At 41.3% G+C, this 17,254-nt stretch overlaps 1 protein-coding gene across 1 annotated transcript in view; it reads right to left on the reverse strand.

Moving 5' to 3' along the window:
• The window catches only part of smap1 (small ArfGAP 1), a 207,346-nt gene that overhangs the window by 18,765 nt on the left and 171,327 nt on the right, over positions 1-17,254 (reverse strand). The window contains 2 exon segments of the mRNA XM_059645494.1: positions 14,166-14,286; positions 14,288-14,341. Coding sequence (XP_059501477.1) covers positions 14,166-14,286; positions 14,288-14,341 — 175 coding nt within the window.

The following is a 17,254-nucleotide window of genomic DNA, read 5'->3' on the forward strand; positions in this document are numbered from 1 at the left end:
CTACATTTTACTATCATCCAGGTGCCTGCCCAAGAGTCGCTTAAATGTCCCTAATGTATCTGACTCTATTACCGCCGCCAACAGGGCATTCCATGCATCCATCACTCTCTGTGTAAAGACAGATCCTATGGCACAAAAAGACTGGAGGCCGAGCAAAGACAAGGAGAGGAAAGAGAGTAAAAATGGAAAAAATTGATCGGTTCAGCTCCTGAACAGCAGGCAAAATACACATAACTGGATGGACGGAGAGTACAAATTACAGTTACATAAAAACATTAGAGCAAATTGGCAAGAAGAAACAGATAGGGTGGCATGGTAGCTCAGTGGTTAACACTGCTGCATAACAGAACCAGGGTTCGATTCCATCTCAATCACAACAGTAGGGCAGAATATCAATTCAGTTTATGTTAAATGTCAAAGAAGATCAACCAGAGACTGAAATGAAATCTTAGTTTGAACAATGCAATCCAGAGCAAAAATATCAACTTGGTGTTGAATGGAGTCCAGGAATTTGAAACCTGCTACACAGCAACCATTTTAAATAACACTACATTAGACTGAAAGTTAACTGAAATTGTAAACATAAGGGCTTCTAGACGATAAAAGAACCAGGACCATCTAGTTTGGCTTCTATCATTTATTTTTGTGTGGGTAAGTAGGTGACCCCATCAGTGACATAAATCTGGCCTTTTAGCATCATGCAAATATTTTTGCCAAATCTGTAAGTTCTCACTGTGTATCTTGGAAGTGTGCACACTTGGGAAATGCCTCTAAACACACAGACAGCATTTTTGATTGTTAAATTTTGCACTTAGTGACCCACAAATGAACTCTTCTATCTAAATCCAGCAGATACTGGACTGGCTGAGTAGCAATGATTTCATCTTTCTCGCTTCTAAAAACATTGATTTGACTTCGACATGCAAACAGTGTTTATTGTTAAGTCTAACTTTTTATATTACATGCGTGAAAAATTTCATTTCAGAACAAAGTGATTGTTTTTAATGTTCAAAATTAATTTCCAGTCACTTCCCAATACCTGGAATAAATATAATAAATATCTGTAATAAATTTAATTGCTATAATTTGTCAGTTTTTTTATTATTTGGCTGTAAAGGAACACTGCAGTATTGCTTGAGTAGTAGATGAAATGACACAATCTTAAGACTTCATCCACATATGAATAGCCTGTTTTAAGTAGCTGCACAATTCACACTGAGAGATAGTAAGAACTGCTGATGCTGGAGTCAGAGGTAACACAATATGGAGCTGGAAGAACACAGCAGGCCAGGCAGCATTAGAGGAGCAGCAAAGTTGACGTTTTGGATTGGGACCCTTCTTCAGAAATGGTGGGGGGGGGAAGGGGCAAGGGAGCTCAGAAATAAATAGAGAGAGGAGGGGTGAGGCTGGGCAAGGTAGGTGGGATGGTGATACGTGAGTGCAGGTAGGGAATGATGGGGATTGATTAGTGAGATGGGAGGGGCTGATAGGTTGGAGAGAAGATGGACAGGTTTGTCGGGTCAAGGAGGTGGGAGAGGGAGGGTTGAGGAATGAGGTCAGGGTAGGGTGGTATGGTGGCTCAGTGGTTAGCACTGCTGCCTCACAGCACCAGGGACCCAGGTTCAATTCCACCCTTGGGCAACTGTCTGTGTGTTTAGGGGCAGCACTGGGGCTCTGTGGTTAGCACTGCTGATTCACAGCACCAGGAATCCGGGTTTGATTCCACACTCAGGCAACTGTCTGTGTGGAGGTTGCATATTCTCCCCACATCTGCGTGGGTTTGCTCCAGTTTCCTCCCACAGTCCAAAGATGTGCAGACTAGGCGGATTGGCCATGGAAAATTGTCCACTGTGTTGAGGGGTGTCTAGTTTAGGTGGGTTATGGGTGGGATGCTCTAAGGGCCAGTGTGGACTTGTTGGGCCGAAGGGCCTACTCCCACACTATAGGAACTCTGATTCTATTCTATGATTTTAAAACTGGTCAATTCCATGTTTGGGCCATCAGGTTGCAGGCTCCTGAAGCAGAACATGAGATGTTGCAATTTGTGGGCGATGTCATTGTGACAGTGGAGGCGGCCCAGGGATGACCTTTTACCCAGGGAGTGGGAGGGGGGAGTTAAAACAGTTGGCGACCAGAAGGTGTTATCATTTGTCGCATAGAGAGCACAATTTTCTACAAAATGGTCTCCAAGTCTATGTGGATAAGACCAAGCGTAGACCCAGAGGCCATCTTCTTGATATTACATTTAGTTTTTAAAACATTCTTTGAGAAAGATAGTGGATAATACAAAGTGCACCTGGCTGAAACCATCATGGAATATTTAGCTGATAACTGATATAGCAAGGCTTCCTGTTAATTGAATTCTAGAAAGATAGACCAAAGATTGCTTTTATGCTTTTATCTCCAAACATTTTTCAGCTTTGTAGGAAAATAAGACATGGCTGTTAAATATTCTTCCAGGATGTAATGTTCTTCTGCAAACTGTAGGAGCAATACCTCATATTCTGCCTAGGGAGTCTACAGTCCGATGATCTAACCACGGAATTCACCAGTTTTAAAATCTCCCCACCCTCTGCCTCATCTCATGTCCAACCCTCCCGCTCATCCCCACCTGCTTGACCTGATATAACCTGTCCATCTTCTCTCCCACATATCTGCCCCTCCTACCCCACCGACCAATCCCCATCACTCCATACTTGCCCTTCTTATCACAATCCCACCTACCTTCCCCAGCCCCACCCTCTCCCATTTATTTCTGATCTCCCTTCCCCCGCCCATTTCTGAAGAAGGGTCCCGACCTGAAATGTCAATTCTTGTTCCTCTGATGCTGCCTGTCCAGCTGTGTTCTTCCAGCTCTATAATGGGCAGACTGGTGTTGTCTTAATTGGACATTAGGAGGCTGAGGGGGTAGATGATTGAGATGCATAAAATTATGAAGGGCACAGAAAAGGTAGTCAGGAAGAAACTGCTATCCTTGGTGCAGGCTTCAATGACCGGGGGCATAAATATAAGGTAAGGGACAGAAGGTTCAAAGGGAATGTGAGGAAAAAGAAGTTCACCCAGAGGATGGCAGGAACCTGTAACTCACTGCAGTGAGAGCGGTAGAGACAGAAGTCCTCATAACATTTAAGTAGTATTTAGATGTACACTTGTGATGCCAAGCATACAAGGGTACGGGCCAAGTTATGGAAAATAGGATTAGAATGGTTATCATAGAATCTCTACAATGTAGAATTAGGCCATTTGGCCCATCAAGTTCACACAGACTTTCTAAAGAACATCCCACCTAGACAATCCTCCCAGATCCCTGCATTTCCCACCAAGACACTATGGACAATTTAACATAACCAGTCTACCTAACCTGCAAATCTTTGGAATGTGGGAAGGAATTGCAGCACCCAGAGGAAACACACACGGAGAGAACATGCCAATGTCACATAGTCTGGAATTGGCTGGAATTGAACCTGGGTCCCTGGCACTGTGAGACAGCAGTGCTAGCCACTGAGCCAATGTGCCACCACAAGGTTAGGTGATTTTTTTGTCCAGCACAGACTTGATAGGCCAAAGGGCTTTCTTCTGCGCTCTAGATCTCTATGACTCTGACAGTTAGATAGATTCTTGACTAATAGGGGAGTCAAACGTTGAGAGGGGAATGTTGGATTGAGATCACAGTCAAACCAGCCATAAACTAATCAAATGGTGGAGCAAGCGTGGGGGCCTGAAGGCCAACTCCTATTCAGAGTTCGTAGATTAGTAGGTATTGCTCTCTGGTCCAGTACGTATTCCTAACAAACTCAACCTTTACTTTGAGTCTCTACAAGTTTGAAATGACCTGTGACAGCAATAATGGCCACCAGCATGCAGATAAGCAATTCATTCTCATCACTGATCAGTTTGGGGGTGGGGAGGAGTAGTGTAAGGGAGCAGAGGAGTGAATGAATGATAAATGCAAATTATCTGGTTTCAGAAATATTCTCATAGATTAACTATTTGAATTAAGTATCACTAATGTGTATGGATCTCAGCAAGGCGTTCGATAAGGTTCCCCACAGTAGGCAAAATGCGGAGGAATGGGATTGTGGGAGATATAGAAGTTTGGATCAGAAATTGGCTTGCTGAAAGAAGACAGAGGATGGCTGTTGATGGGAAATGTTCATCCTGGAGACCAGTTACTAGTGGAGTAGCGCAAGGGTCGATGTTGGGTCCACTGCTGTTTGTCATTTTTATAAATGACCTGGATGAGGGCGTAGAAGGATGGGTTAGTAAATTTGCAGACGACACCAAGGTCCTTGGAGTTGTGGATAGTGAAGAAGGATGTTGTAGTAGGTTACAGAGAGACATAGATAAGCTGCAGAGCTGGGCTGAGAGGTGACAAATGGAGTTTAATGCGGACAAAAAGGAGGTGATGCACTTTGGTAGGAGTAACCGGAAGGCAAAGTACTGGGTTAATGGTAAGATTCTTGGTAGTGTAGATGAGCAGAGAGATCTTGGTGTCCACGTACACAGATCCTTGAAAGTTGCCACCCAGGTTGACAGGGTTGTTAAGAAGGCATACGGTGTTTTAGCTTTTATTAATAGTGGGATTGAGTTCCGGAACCATGAGGCTGTGCTGCAGCCGTACAAAATTCTGGTGCGGCCGCACTTGGATATTGCGTACAGTTCTGGTCACCGCATTATAAGAAGGATGTGGAAGCTTTGGAAAGGATGCAGAGGAGATTTACTAGGATGTTACCTGGTATGGAGGGAAGGTCTTACGAGGAAAGGCTGAGGGATTTGAGGCTGATTTCATTAGAGAGCAGGTTGAGAGGTGACTTAATTGAGACATATAAAATAATCAGAGGGTTAGATAGGGTGGATATGGAGAGCCTTTTTCCTAGGATGGTGATGGTGAGCATGAGGGGGCATAGCTTTAAATTGAGGGGCAAAAGATATAGGACAGATGTCAGAGGTAGTTTCTTTACTCAGAGAGTAGTAAGGGAATGGAACGCTTTGCCTGCAACGGTAGTAGATTCACCAACTTTAAGTACATTTAAGTCATCTTGGACAAGCATATGGATGTACATGGAATAGTATAGGTTAGATGGGCTTCAGGTTGGTATGACAGGTCGGCACAACACTGAAGGCCGAAGGGCCTGTACTGTGCTGTAATGTTCTATGTTCTCAATGGTTGTTCGGATTGTAATTAAAAGCTCTTGATATTATATTTAGCTTTTAAAACAAGTTACTTTGAGAAAGATAGTGGATAATGCAAAAGTGTACTTGACTGAAATTGTCATGGAATATTTAGCTGATAACTGATATAGCAAGGCTTCCTGTTAACTGAATTCCAGAAAGATAGACCAAAGGTTGCTTCAGTCTCCAAACATTTTTCAGCTTTGCAGGAAAACGAGACATTGCTGTTAAATGTTCTTCCAGGATGTAATACGCAAAGTCATGATATGATAATGAATTTGAGAATTTATAATTTCTTTCGTGCATTTTTGTCAAATTCAAATATATCCACAGGTTATTAACTTTTTCAAAGACACATATGCATATCAAAAGCATTGAGATAATAGCCTGAATTCTCTATGTTGTCACGATTCAGGCAACAGGGTCAACTTGGGACCAAGTGCAGAACTTTCATCATGATCTTTCCAGAAGTAGGCTTTAGGGAAGCTGCCTCCTGGAGCAACATCCAAGCAGTGAGCCAAATTCAAGTGTCAAATGGTGGTCCATTCAGCACAAATCATGATGGGGCTGACAGCCTACTTCACAGTGTGAGGCACCTTCATCGCCAAAAGAAAAACCATGTGCGGAGGCCTTAACTGTCTTCTGCAGGTAGGCTTCTGATTGCATTTTAGAACGCATGCTTGGGAAATATACATGTACGAGATGGCATATTGGAAGCCATCCAAATGCAGATTTTCCTTATTCTCTTGCAACCCACCTTCAAATATCTAGCAAGATTCCAGCTAATGGTGTTTCCATAGGAGTCTTTGCTACTTCATTAACCTCTTGGTCTCCAATTCAATTATTTGATTTTTCAGTCAAGGTGATAAAGAAGATCATGAAAAACTCACTAAAACAGTTTTTGTTTAAGGACACTGCAGAGGATTATCAAATGAGGTAATACTACAAAATATACAAATTGCCATGTGGCAGCACTGGGAAAACAGTTCGCAAAGAATGGCAGCATTTTCTTCCTTTGCAAGCACAGACACAAATTACTCATTTAACATTGCAGTAAAACCCTCTATCTTCAAAAATATGTCTCCTCTTTAGTCCCTAATTGGCCTCATTGTCCCTTTTTCTACCCTTTTACTACTTGTGTGCTTACAGAAAATTTTTAAATTTCTCTTTATGTCAACTACCACTCTCTTTTCATGTTCTGTCTCTCTGATTTTGTTTCCCAGTTTCACTCCTAAAATATTACGTTTAGCTTGGTTATCATTGCAGTGTCAATCTGATTTCTATCATACATGACCCTTTTTTGCTCCTTTTCTTTCGCTAACCAGTGATGCTAGCTTTCCTTGTCTTACCTTTTCCTCTCAAGGCATTGCAGCTCTTCTGTAACCAACTCCTCCTTAAAGGCTGAGATAACAAGGTGTAGAGCTGGATGAACACAGTAAGCCTAGCAGCATCAGAGGAGGACCCTTCTTCATTTTTTCTGAAGAAGGGTTTAGGTCTGAAACGTCAGCATTCCTGCTCCTCTGATGCTGCTTGGCCTGCTGTGTTCATCCAGCTCTACACCTTGTTATCTCAGATTCTCCAGCATCTGCAGTTCCTACTATCTCCTTAAAGGCTCTCAGAATTTCACCGGCCAATCTCTGATGCTATTTTGCCCAGTCAACTTAGCCCTTCCCCAGTTAAATACATTCACTCTGTGTTGTTCCTAGTCTAATTCCAAGCCAAGTTAAATCTTACAACACAACAATCACTTTTGCAAAATATCCCTGACTGACACCTGATACACTTTATTCTACAAAAGCAGATTAGGCAACATCTTCCTCCTTATTGGGCCAGAAACACTTCAGCCTGGAAGCCTGGGTTCATGTCCTTCTACTCCAGACATGTTTAACAACATACCCCTGGACAGATTGATTAAAAATATCTAGAAATAAAAGCTGAGAACCGAACATGGACTTCTGGTAATGTTGGCAAGTCTTCCTTTAAGAGACATTTGCAGTGCAGTGACAGTGTTCCTGCTTCTGAACCAGGAGGACCAAGTTCAAGTCCCACTTGCTCTAGAGCTGAGTGATAACATCTCTGAACAGGTTAGTTAGAAAATATCAAGAAAATTCTCTTGAAAAGCTTTTCAGAAACTGTTATGCTCCTCTATGCCTTTCTCAGTGTCTGTTTGGATAATTAAACTCCCCCATTATAGGTATTCAATACACTTTACCTTTCTACATTTGCCTTGTAGATTTGTTTCTCTTTGTTCTTCCCACTAGTTGGTGGCTCATAGAAAGATTTAGTGGAATGATGCCCTTATTGTTTGTAAAATGTAAACAAATAGGTTCAGTTCTTGATCTCTCCAAGACATCCGTCTTACTATCATATTTTTTCTTACAAAGTACTTGTCACATGTCTTCCCTTGTTTCCTTTCCTATCTTTCTGAAACACCTTTTAAGCAGGAATATTTAGGATCCAAGTGCTGCATTTTGTCAAGTCAGATCTCCATTATACCCAAAATATCTCACTCATATGTGGCTATTTGCAGACTATCAACTTTCTATACCATACTTCAAGCATTTATAAACATGCAGTGTAAACCTCAAATAGGTCTCACAGCCATACCGCTTAGTCTGACCACAGTCAAGGACACTTTTTATCCAATGCTATCTGTTTTGCTCAATGCTTCAGAACACTTTTTTAAACTTTTCAAGTACTATATCCTGGTTCCATTCTCCTCTGCAAATCTAGTTCAAACCCAACAGCACCATAAAACTACACAGCCTAGTCATTATACCACTTTTCTAGGTGGGGTAACATTTTCTGCTGTACAGGTCACAGCTTCCCCAGAATCAGTCTGCAATGTGCCAGGAATCTAAAGTCCATCTGCTTGCATGCATTCCACTTAACCACACAGTGACAGTGACAGTTTGTCTGAAGAGTGCAGCCAGAGCCTAACTGCATAGAAACTGCACAGTGTGTCCAGAAAAACATTGAACAATAATGATAAGAGATTCAATAGTGAGGGGTACTACATAACATTTCTGCGTTTTGGGGGTCACAAACATGACTCAATTAGCATGTTCCCTCCCTGGGCCAGAGACAAGGATGCCATTGAATACCTGCAGGGCATTCTGAAGTGGAAGGGCAAACAGTCAGATCATGGTTTATATCAGAACCAATGACATCAGGAAAAACAGGGCTGAGGTCCTGCAACAAGAATTTAGTCAGTCTGGATGGAAGTGCAACTGTAGTTTAGGCGCAAGGCAGCATGGCAAGGCTGGATGGTATTATTTTAATGCAAGGAGCCTTGTGAGAAAACTAGATGAGTTAAAGGTGCTCATTAATGCATGGGCATCATTGCTGCCCTGGAGAGACATTTGAGGGAGATACAGCACTGGTAGCTCAATATTCTAGAGTATAGCATATTTAGGTGAGACAGGTGGGTATAGAAGAAGAGGATCAAGGAGTTGATATTTGCAACAAAGATGGGATGCTAACTTCAAAAGTTCCGTGAATGGGGTCAAATGGGTCAAACCTAAAAACAAAATGGAGGCAAACATATTGCTGAGGTGTACTACACAACCACAAGCAGTCAGAAAGAATTTAAAGACCCATTTGAAGGTAAATTTCAGAACTGTGAAAACAATGAGGTAATAATAGAGGGGATTTAAACTTTCCCAATATTGACTGGAACAGATAGAGGGGGAAGAATTCTTAAAATGTGCACAGGAGATCTCTTTAAGCCAGCACGTAAAAAGCTCTTCAAGAGCGAGTGCTGGGCCTAATTTTAGGGAATGGAGCCAGGCATGTGGAAGTGGGGAAGCATTTCAGTGATCATGGCCATAATTCAGTAATGTTTAAAGGCAACTCTGGATAAGAACAAAGATGGATCAGTAATAAATATTCTGAATAGGTTAATTCCAATATAATAAGACAGGATCTGGCCAAAATGAATAGGGAGCAGCTACTGGCAGGAAAATTCCACAGCACTGGGAGACATTCAAAAAGGTAATCGTGATAGTGCATAGCCAATCTGTTCCCCTAACGGTGAAGAGTGGAACCAACAAGTCAGAGAACTTTGGATGTCGAGGGATGTACAGGATTAGACAAGAACAAAAACAGGTGGCTCAAGAAAAATGCCAAGAGGCTCAAAACAGCAAATGCCCTTGACGAGTACAGAAAGTATAGGACGTTGCTTCAAACATAAATTAAGACAGCAAAGACAGAACATGGAAAAATATAGCAGGTAACATTAAGGAAAATACAAATATGAATAACCAGTGAGACAGTGGGTCCCATTTTAATAGATCTGGATACATCATCAGTGATGTCACAGCTGGAATACTGTGTGAATTCTGATCGCCTCATTATGGGAAGGATGCAATTGCACCACAAAGGGTGCACAGGAGATTCATCAAGACATTGCCTGGGCTGTAGCGGTTCAGAGGATTGGCTGCTTTAGAGCAGAGAAAGCCGAGGAAAATTTTATTGCAGTATACAGAGTTCTGTGGGGCATGGAGAGTGGCAATAGGGAGAAACTTTTCCCCATAGTACAGCGGTCAATAAATAGGGTCAATAAATAGGGGGTACAGTTTCGAGGTAAGGAGGAAGTTTAAGAAGGGATTTGAGGGAAAATGATTTCGCCCAGAGGACTGTCGGCATCTGGAAGTCACTCCCTGAATGGGCAATAATGGCAGGAATAGTGAATGTTTGATGACTGTTGAATAATGGAGCAAAGGGTTTCTTTCCAGGTTGTAAAACTTCTATGATAATGACATATATTAATTTGCTCTGTCCTCTTCTTTTATGCACACTAATGGAACATAAGAAATGATATAGCACAGAAGGGGGTCATTCAAAGGACAGCACTCTGTACAAGCTTATCTACCTACACTGCTACCTTTAGGGACCTATGTACTTGCATACTAAGATCCCTCACTTCCTCCATCCTTCTCAAAATATTCCCTTTTATTACATATTCCCTTTTGACTTCCCTAAATGCATTACCCCAAACTTATCAGAGTTGAACTCCATCTGCGACTTTCCCACCCATATCTATCCTCTACACTATTCATTACATAGCCCATCTTTGTGTCATCTGCAAACTACCCAATTGTGACCTCCATTTTCAAGTCCAAATCATTAATAAATAGAACAAACAGAAGCCGTCCCAACACAGATCCCTGCGGAACACAAGTTTAAACCTATTTTCCTGCTACTAGCCAACTCTGGATCTAATTCAATACGTTATCCTGTATTCCATGGGCTTTTACTTTTTTGACCAGTTTGCCATGTGGGATCTTGTTAAATAGAACATAGAACATAGAACAGTACAGCACAGAACAGGTCCTTCAGCCCACAATGTTGTGCCGACCATTGATCCTCATGTATGCACCCTCAAATTTCTGTGACCATATACATGTCCAGCAGTCTCTTAAATGACCCCAATGACCTTGCTTCCACAACTGTTGCTGGCAACGCATTCCATGCTCTCACAACTCTCTGCGTAAAGAACCTGCCTCTGACATCCCCTCGATACTTTCCACCAACCAGCTTAAAACTATGACCCCTCGTGCTAGCCATTTCTGCCCTGGGAAATAGTCTCTGGCTATCAACTCTATCTATGCCTCTCATTATCTTGTATACCTCAATTAGGTCTCCTCTCCTCCTCCTTTTCTCCAATGAAGAGACCGAGCTCAGTCAACCTCTCTTCATAAGATAAGCCCTCCAGTCCAGGCAGCATCCTGGTAAACCTCCTCTGAACCCTCTCCAAAGCATCCACATCTTTCCTATAATAGGGCGCCCAGAACTGGACGCAGTATTCCAAGTGCGGTCTAACCAAAGTTTTATAGAGCTGCAACAAGATCTCACGACTCTTAAACTCAATCCCCCTGTTAATGAAAGCCAAAACACCATATGCTTTCTTAACAACCCTGTCCACTTGGGTGGCCATTTTAAGGGATCTATGTATCTGCACACCAAGATCCCTCTGTTCCTCCACGCTGCCAAGAATCCTATCCTTAATCCTGTACTCAGCTTTCAAATTCGACCTTCCAAAATGCATCACCTCGCATTTATCCAGGTTGAACTCCATCTGCCACCTCTCAGCCCATCTCTGCATCCTGTCAATGTCCCGCTGCAGCCTACAACAGCCCTCTACACTGTCAACTAAAAAAATGTTTTACTAAAATCCATGGGGACAACATCCTCCACACTACCCTCATCGATCCTCCTTGTTTGCATCCTCAAATAATTCAATAAAATTTGTAAGGTGTGATTTCTCCTTAATAAAGCCGTGCTAACTAGTCCATGCCTTTCTAGTGACAGTTTATCTGATCTCTCAGAATTGGTTTTAACAATTTGCCCACCACAAAAATAAAACTAACTGGCCTATAATTGTTTGGCATTTCCTTTGTATTCTTTTAAAACAACAGAACCAAATTTGCAGTCCTCCAATACCTTACCTGTGTCAAGTGAAGATTGGAAATTTCCTCCCCGGCATCCTTCAACAATCCGTCTAGTCCTGGTGACTTATCCAATTCCTTACACACTTCCTCTCTCTTTATGATTATTTCGTCTAATATTTCACACTGCTCCTCGGGTTACTCTATCTACATCACCTCTTTCCTTTGTGAATACAGAGACAAAGAATTCTTTTAAAATTCTTCCCATATTCTTTGCATCTTCACAGAAGTTCCCTTCTTGCTAGATCCCATTTTTTCCATAACTATCCTATGATCTTTAGATATTGCTAAAATATCTTTGAGTTTTCATCTATCTTGCTTGCTAAGAGGGGTTCATGCCCTCTCTTTGATTTTTCTTATTTCTTTTTAACCTGATCGTTATACTTTCTATACTCCTCTTGGCTATCTGCCGTGTTGAGATTTTTTGACTATCAAAAGCTTTCTTATGCTGCTTAATTTTTCCCTGTATTTTAACCAATCGGGTCTAGATTTGGCAGTATTATTCTAATTTTTTGGTGGGGACGCATCTACTTTTTAAGAGTCTCACTTTTACTGCCTCCCACTGGTTTATCCTTCGACAAATTGCTTCTCAATTTTGTAAAAACTGCTTTTGTCTAGTTTAAAACTTTTACTACTGATTTATCTCTGTCTTTTACCATAATAATACTAAATATAACCAAACTGTAGTCAGTATCCTTGATATGGTTGCCCATTATCACTTCATCCACTTGCCCATCTTCATTTCCTGAAACTAAATTCAGAACTACATTACCTCTCATTGGGCTTGTCATATAATGTTTTTAAAAAATCCTAGACACAGTACATGTATATTTCACCCTCCATGCACCTTATTGTTTGAAACCCAATTGATATTGGGATAGTTAAAATCTCCTATCATTATTGCCTACTTATTCCTATAGACAAAATTTGTTTAAACATGTTCTCTCTCACTATTTGGGGCTCTGTAGTAAACTCCAGAAAGTGTGACTGCCCCTTTTTTATTTCTAAGCTCAACCCATAAAGCCTCATTTATTAACCCATTTAATATATATGCCTCCTTATAACTGTGATTGATTCTTTAACCAATACTTTTACCGTCCCTCCTTTGTTGTCACCAACTTTATCCTGCCTGAAAACACAAAATCCAGGGACATTGCACTGCCAACTTTGCCCCTTCTTTAACCAGGCTTCTGTTATAGAAATGACATCATGCTGCCATGTGTCTCTGCCCTTAGTTCATCTGCCTTGTTTGCAATACTCCTTGCAGTGAAGTATAAACAGTCAACCCCATAAATTTCTTTTGCTGGATGCTTTTTAATCCTCATTTCTTTTGTCTTTCTGAGTCACTGATTACATCGCTAACTGATGTTCTACCTCCTGCTTCTTGATCTTAATCTGATCCATTTATGCCTTCACTTTGGTTCCCTTGCCCCTGCCAAACTAGTATAAAACCTCTACAATGGAACTAGCAAAAGCTCCCGTAGCTCCAGGAATAATCCTGTGATTACTACCTCTGAGGTGCGCTTTATTAACTTAGTTCTCATTTCCCTAAAATCTGCCTGCAAACCTCTTTCAAACTGCATTATTGTTACTGATATGGTCTAAAAATTGTGGCTGTTCACCCTCCCACTTCAGGGTGCTCTGCAGAACTCTGAGATCCTAGTACTAACCTGGAATTATATCTGCAGCCTAGGAACATAGATTAGTTCCCCTAAATTTAAAATCTCTCATAATTGTTCCATTCTGATCTTCTTTCTGCCTGGCTATGCAGCTTAACCAGCTGTGATGCCGCTACCCTGATGAGCTGACATTGAGCACTGGTTGGGGACCAAGCTACACTCAGGAGCTCCTAGGTACCTGCCTGACCCTCCTCAACAGTCTGGCAGTCAACTATTTCCTCTTAGCACCTACATCCTTAAGATACAGGGTAATCATCTCTAGAAGCACGCTATTCACAAAATTCTCATCTGTTTCATTCTGTTTCCCTAATCACTACAGAAGTATAAGGTATCAACAAGTCTCCAAACACCACCAGAACTCAAACTGCTCCAACCAGGACAGTATTCTTAATTATCCAGAGGACAGTTAAACATCAACACATTGCTGCAGGGCTGGAATCACGTGTCGGTCAGTCCAGGTAAGGGCGTCAGATTTCCCTTTCTCAAAGGGCATTAGTAAGCAAGATAGGTTTTTACAACGATCCACAACATTTACAAGGTCAACATTAAGCCAGCTTTCTATGGATTTCAAATTTGTCATCGTGGGATTCAAATCCACATCCTAGAAGATTAGCCCGAGATTCTGGATTATTCATCCAGACTTATTATGCCACCACCATCCCATAAAGAATTACGCATAAGGATTACTTAAATTATAATAACAATGCACCTGTAATGGAGGATACTCGATATTGAAAGGATTACAGCAATGCTTTGTTAAGGTTAGAATTCATCATAATATTAACCATTCTGTTTCTTGTGAACCCAAAAAGAACCACTGGTCACTGGCCAATGCTTCATACTTTGAACCATGCCAATACTTCACCTGGAGTGCTTTGTTGTTGTTGTTGTTGCATTGATCCTGTACCATACAAAGATAAGATAGAATCCTTGGATAATGGCTTCTTAGCAGAGTCCTCTGATTTTGTAGTTGGCTCAGTGAAAAAAATCAAGATCTGCTGGCACAGGTAAGGCTCCTCCTGTTGGTTTTGTGGGAATGGGCTGTGAAGAGAGTGCCAAAAGTTGCAATTATATAGTCAGACAGATGCCCTTACCCAACATAACACAGGAAGGCTGAAGAACATATACCTAAAACATTTTCCAGGATCCCTTTGAGCTGTTACCAGATTTCTCAACAGATGGTGCTACATTTCTTCAGTAAGAAATCTCCACGTAAATGAAATGTAGTTAGGAATTGGGTCCAGGAAAATTGCTCCATTAAAACAAAATATGCCATCATTCGATCTCTTCTTTTCAAAAAGACAACATCAAAATTCAAATGAGGTTACAATGAGAGAGAATTTCTATGAGATATGCTTAGCTAATAAAGCTGGTGCCTGGATGGATAGTCTATGCACAACATTTACTGGAACACCAGTATTGTGCGCATCCTCTCCAACTGTTAGAACGTGAGTGTTTACACAAAAAAGTTTATTTGGATACTACTGAATCTCTAAAGTAATCACAAACATATTCAATCAGGCTCTAATAGTGAATTTCATCATGAACTGAATAACTGATCCATCACTCAAGGTCTTTGTTGCAGCGGTAATGTCCCTACTTCAGAGCTAGAATGCCCAGTTTCAAGTCCAACTTGCTCCACAAGTGTGTAAAAGGGTCTCTGAACAGGTTGATTATAAACTAAATTGATCAATTCCCAAGTGCACCAAACCCTTCAAACAACTCCAAAATAAATATTGAAACTAATTTCAAGGGAAATGGCAAATTTTAAAATGGCTCTCATCACATTTTCAACCCTCAGTACATAACAAATATGTACATATTGTACAAATGTACAAAACATTCTGACACCTGACACATGGGAATCTTTTAAAGGCCAGTTGATCAGAGTTCAGGACCAGCATGTTTCTGTGGGGATGAAAGATAAGGATGCCAACATTCAGGGAACTTTGATAACAAGAGTTACTGAAATTTTAGTCAAAATGAAAATAAATCATAAGTAAGGTTTAAGAAGCTGACATCAAACAAGGTTCTTGATATATACAAAGGAAGCAGGATATAAAACATAACTAAGAAATTAGGAGGGGTAGAAGGGGGCCATAGATGTCCTTGGCAAGTAAAATTACGGAGAATCCAAAAGGTATTCTACATATCTATTACGAGCAAGACGGTAGCTATGAAAGGGTAGGTCTACTCAAATACAAAGGAGGGAATTTATGTATAGAACCACAGGAAGTGGTTGAGATCCTTAATGAGTATTTTGCATCAATATTCACCGAGGAGAAAGACAGTAAAATTAAAGAGGCTTATGTTGCTATTCTGAGGCATATCTATATTAAGGTTGCGTGTCTTGAAAAACATCATGGTAGTTAAGACCCAGGGCCTGTTAGGATCTATCTCAGGATTCTGAAAGAGACAAGGGAGGAGATTGCTGGGGTCTTGACAGAGGTCTTCGTTACCTCTTTAGCCATAAGTGACATCCCAGAAGAGTGGAGAATACTCAAAGTCTTTCCTTTGTTTAAGGAGGAATTTAAGAAACAATAGGCTATTGAGCCTTACATCAGTGGTAGGAAAATAGTTGGAGAAGATTTCTAGGGACAGGATTTTCTCACATTTGGAAAAGAATGGACTTATAAGGGACAGTCAGCATGGCTTTATGGCTGAGGTGGAGAAATTCTTGATCAGTCAGGGAATCAAAGGATACGGGAAAATGGACATGAGGAATGTCAGATCAGCCATGATCCTACTGAATGGCAAAGCAGGTTTAAAGGGATTAAACATCCTACTTTTTCATGGTCTTACTTGCACTGGCAGGAATTTTCAACTGCTGACCATCCACGACTGGGATATAACTTAGGCTTAGGTTAGGATGAGATGTGAAGGCTCAGTTAGGACACTTAAGGGCTACGAAGTAGCCAGGAAAGACCTAAAGAGAGAGCTCAGAAGAGCCAGGAGGAGACATGAGAAGTTGTTGGCGGATAGGATCAGGGTAAACCCAAAGGCTTTCTATAGGTACTTAAGGAATAAAAGAATGACAAAAGTAAGATTAGGCCCAATCAAGGATAGTAGTGGTAAGTTGTGTGTGGAGTCAGATGAGATAGGGGAAGCGCTAAATGAATATTTTTCAACAGTATTCACTCTATAAAATGACAATGTTGTCAAGGAGAATACTGAGATACAGGCTACTAGACTAGGTGGGATTGAGGTTCACAAGGAAGAGGTATTAGAAATCCTACAGAGGGTGAAGATAGATAAGTCCCCTGGGCCAGATGGGATTTATCCTAGGATCCTCTGGGAAGCCAGGGAGAAGATTGCTGAGCCTTTGGCATTGATCTTTAACTCGTCATTGTCTACAGGAATAGTGCCAGATGACTGGAGGATAGTGAATGTGGTTCGCCTGTTCAATAAGGGGAGCAGAGACAACCCTGGTGATTATAGACCAGTGAGCCTTACCTCAGTTGTTGGTAAAGTGTTGGAAAAGGTTATAAGGGATAGGATTTATAATCATCTAGAAAAGAATAAATTGATTAGGGATAGTCAGCATGGTTTTGTGAAGGGTAAGTCGTGCCTCACAAACCTTATTGAGTTCTTTGAGAAGGTGACCAAACAGGTAGATGAGAGTAAACCGGTTGATGTGGTGTATATGGATTTCAGCAAGGCGTTCGATAAGGTTCCCCACAATAGGCTATTGTACAAAATGCGGAGGAATGGAATTGTAGGAGACATAGCAGTTTGGATCAGAAATTGGCTTGCTGAAAGAAGACAGAGGGTGGTAGTTGATGGGAAATGTTCATCCTGGAGACCAGTTACTAGTGGTGTACCGCAAGGGTTGGTGGGGTCCACTGCTGTTTGTCATTTTTATAAATGACCTGGATGAGGGCGTAGAAGGATGGGTTAGTAAATTTGCAGACGACACTAAGGTCGGTGGAGTTGTGGATAGTGACGAAGGATGTT

The sequence above is a fragment of the Stegostoma tigrinum genome, chromosome 4 (assembly GCF_030684315.1).
Source record: "Stegostoma tigrinum isolate sSteTig4 chromosome 4, sSteTig4.hap1, whole genome shotgun sequence".
Classification (NCBI taxonomy): Eukaryota; Metazoa; Chordata; class Chondrichthyes; order Orectolobiformes; family Stegostomatidae; genus Stegostoma; species Stegostoma tigrinum.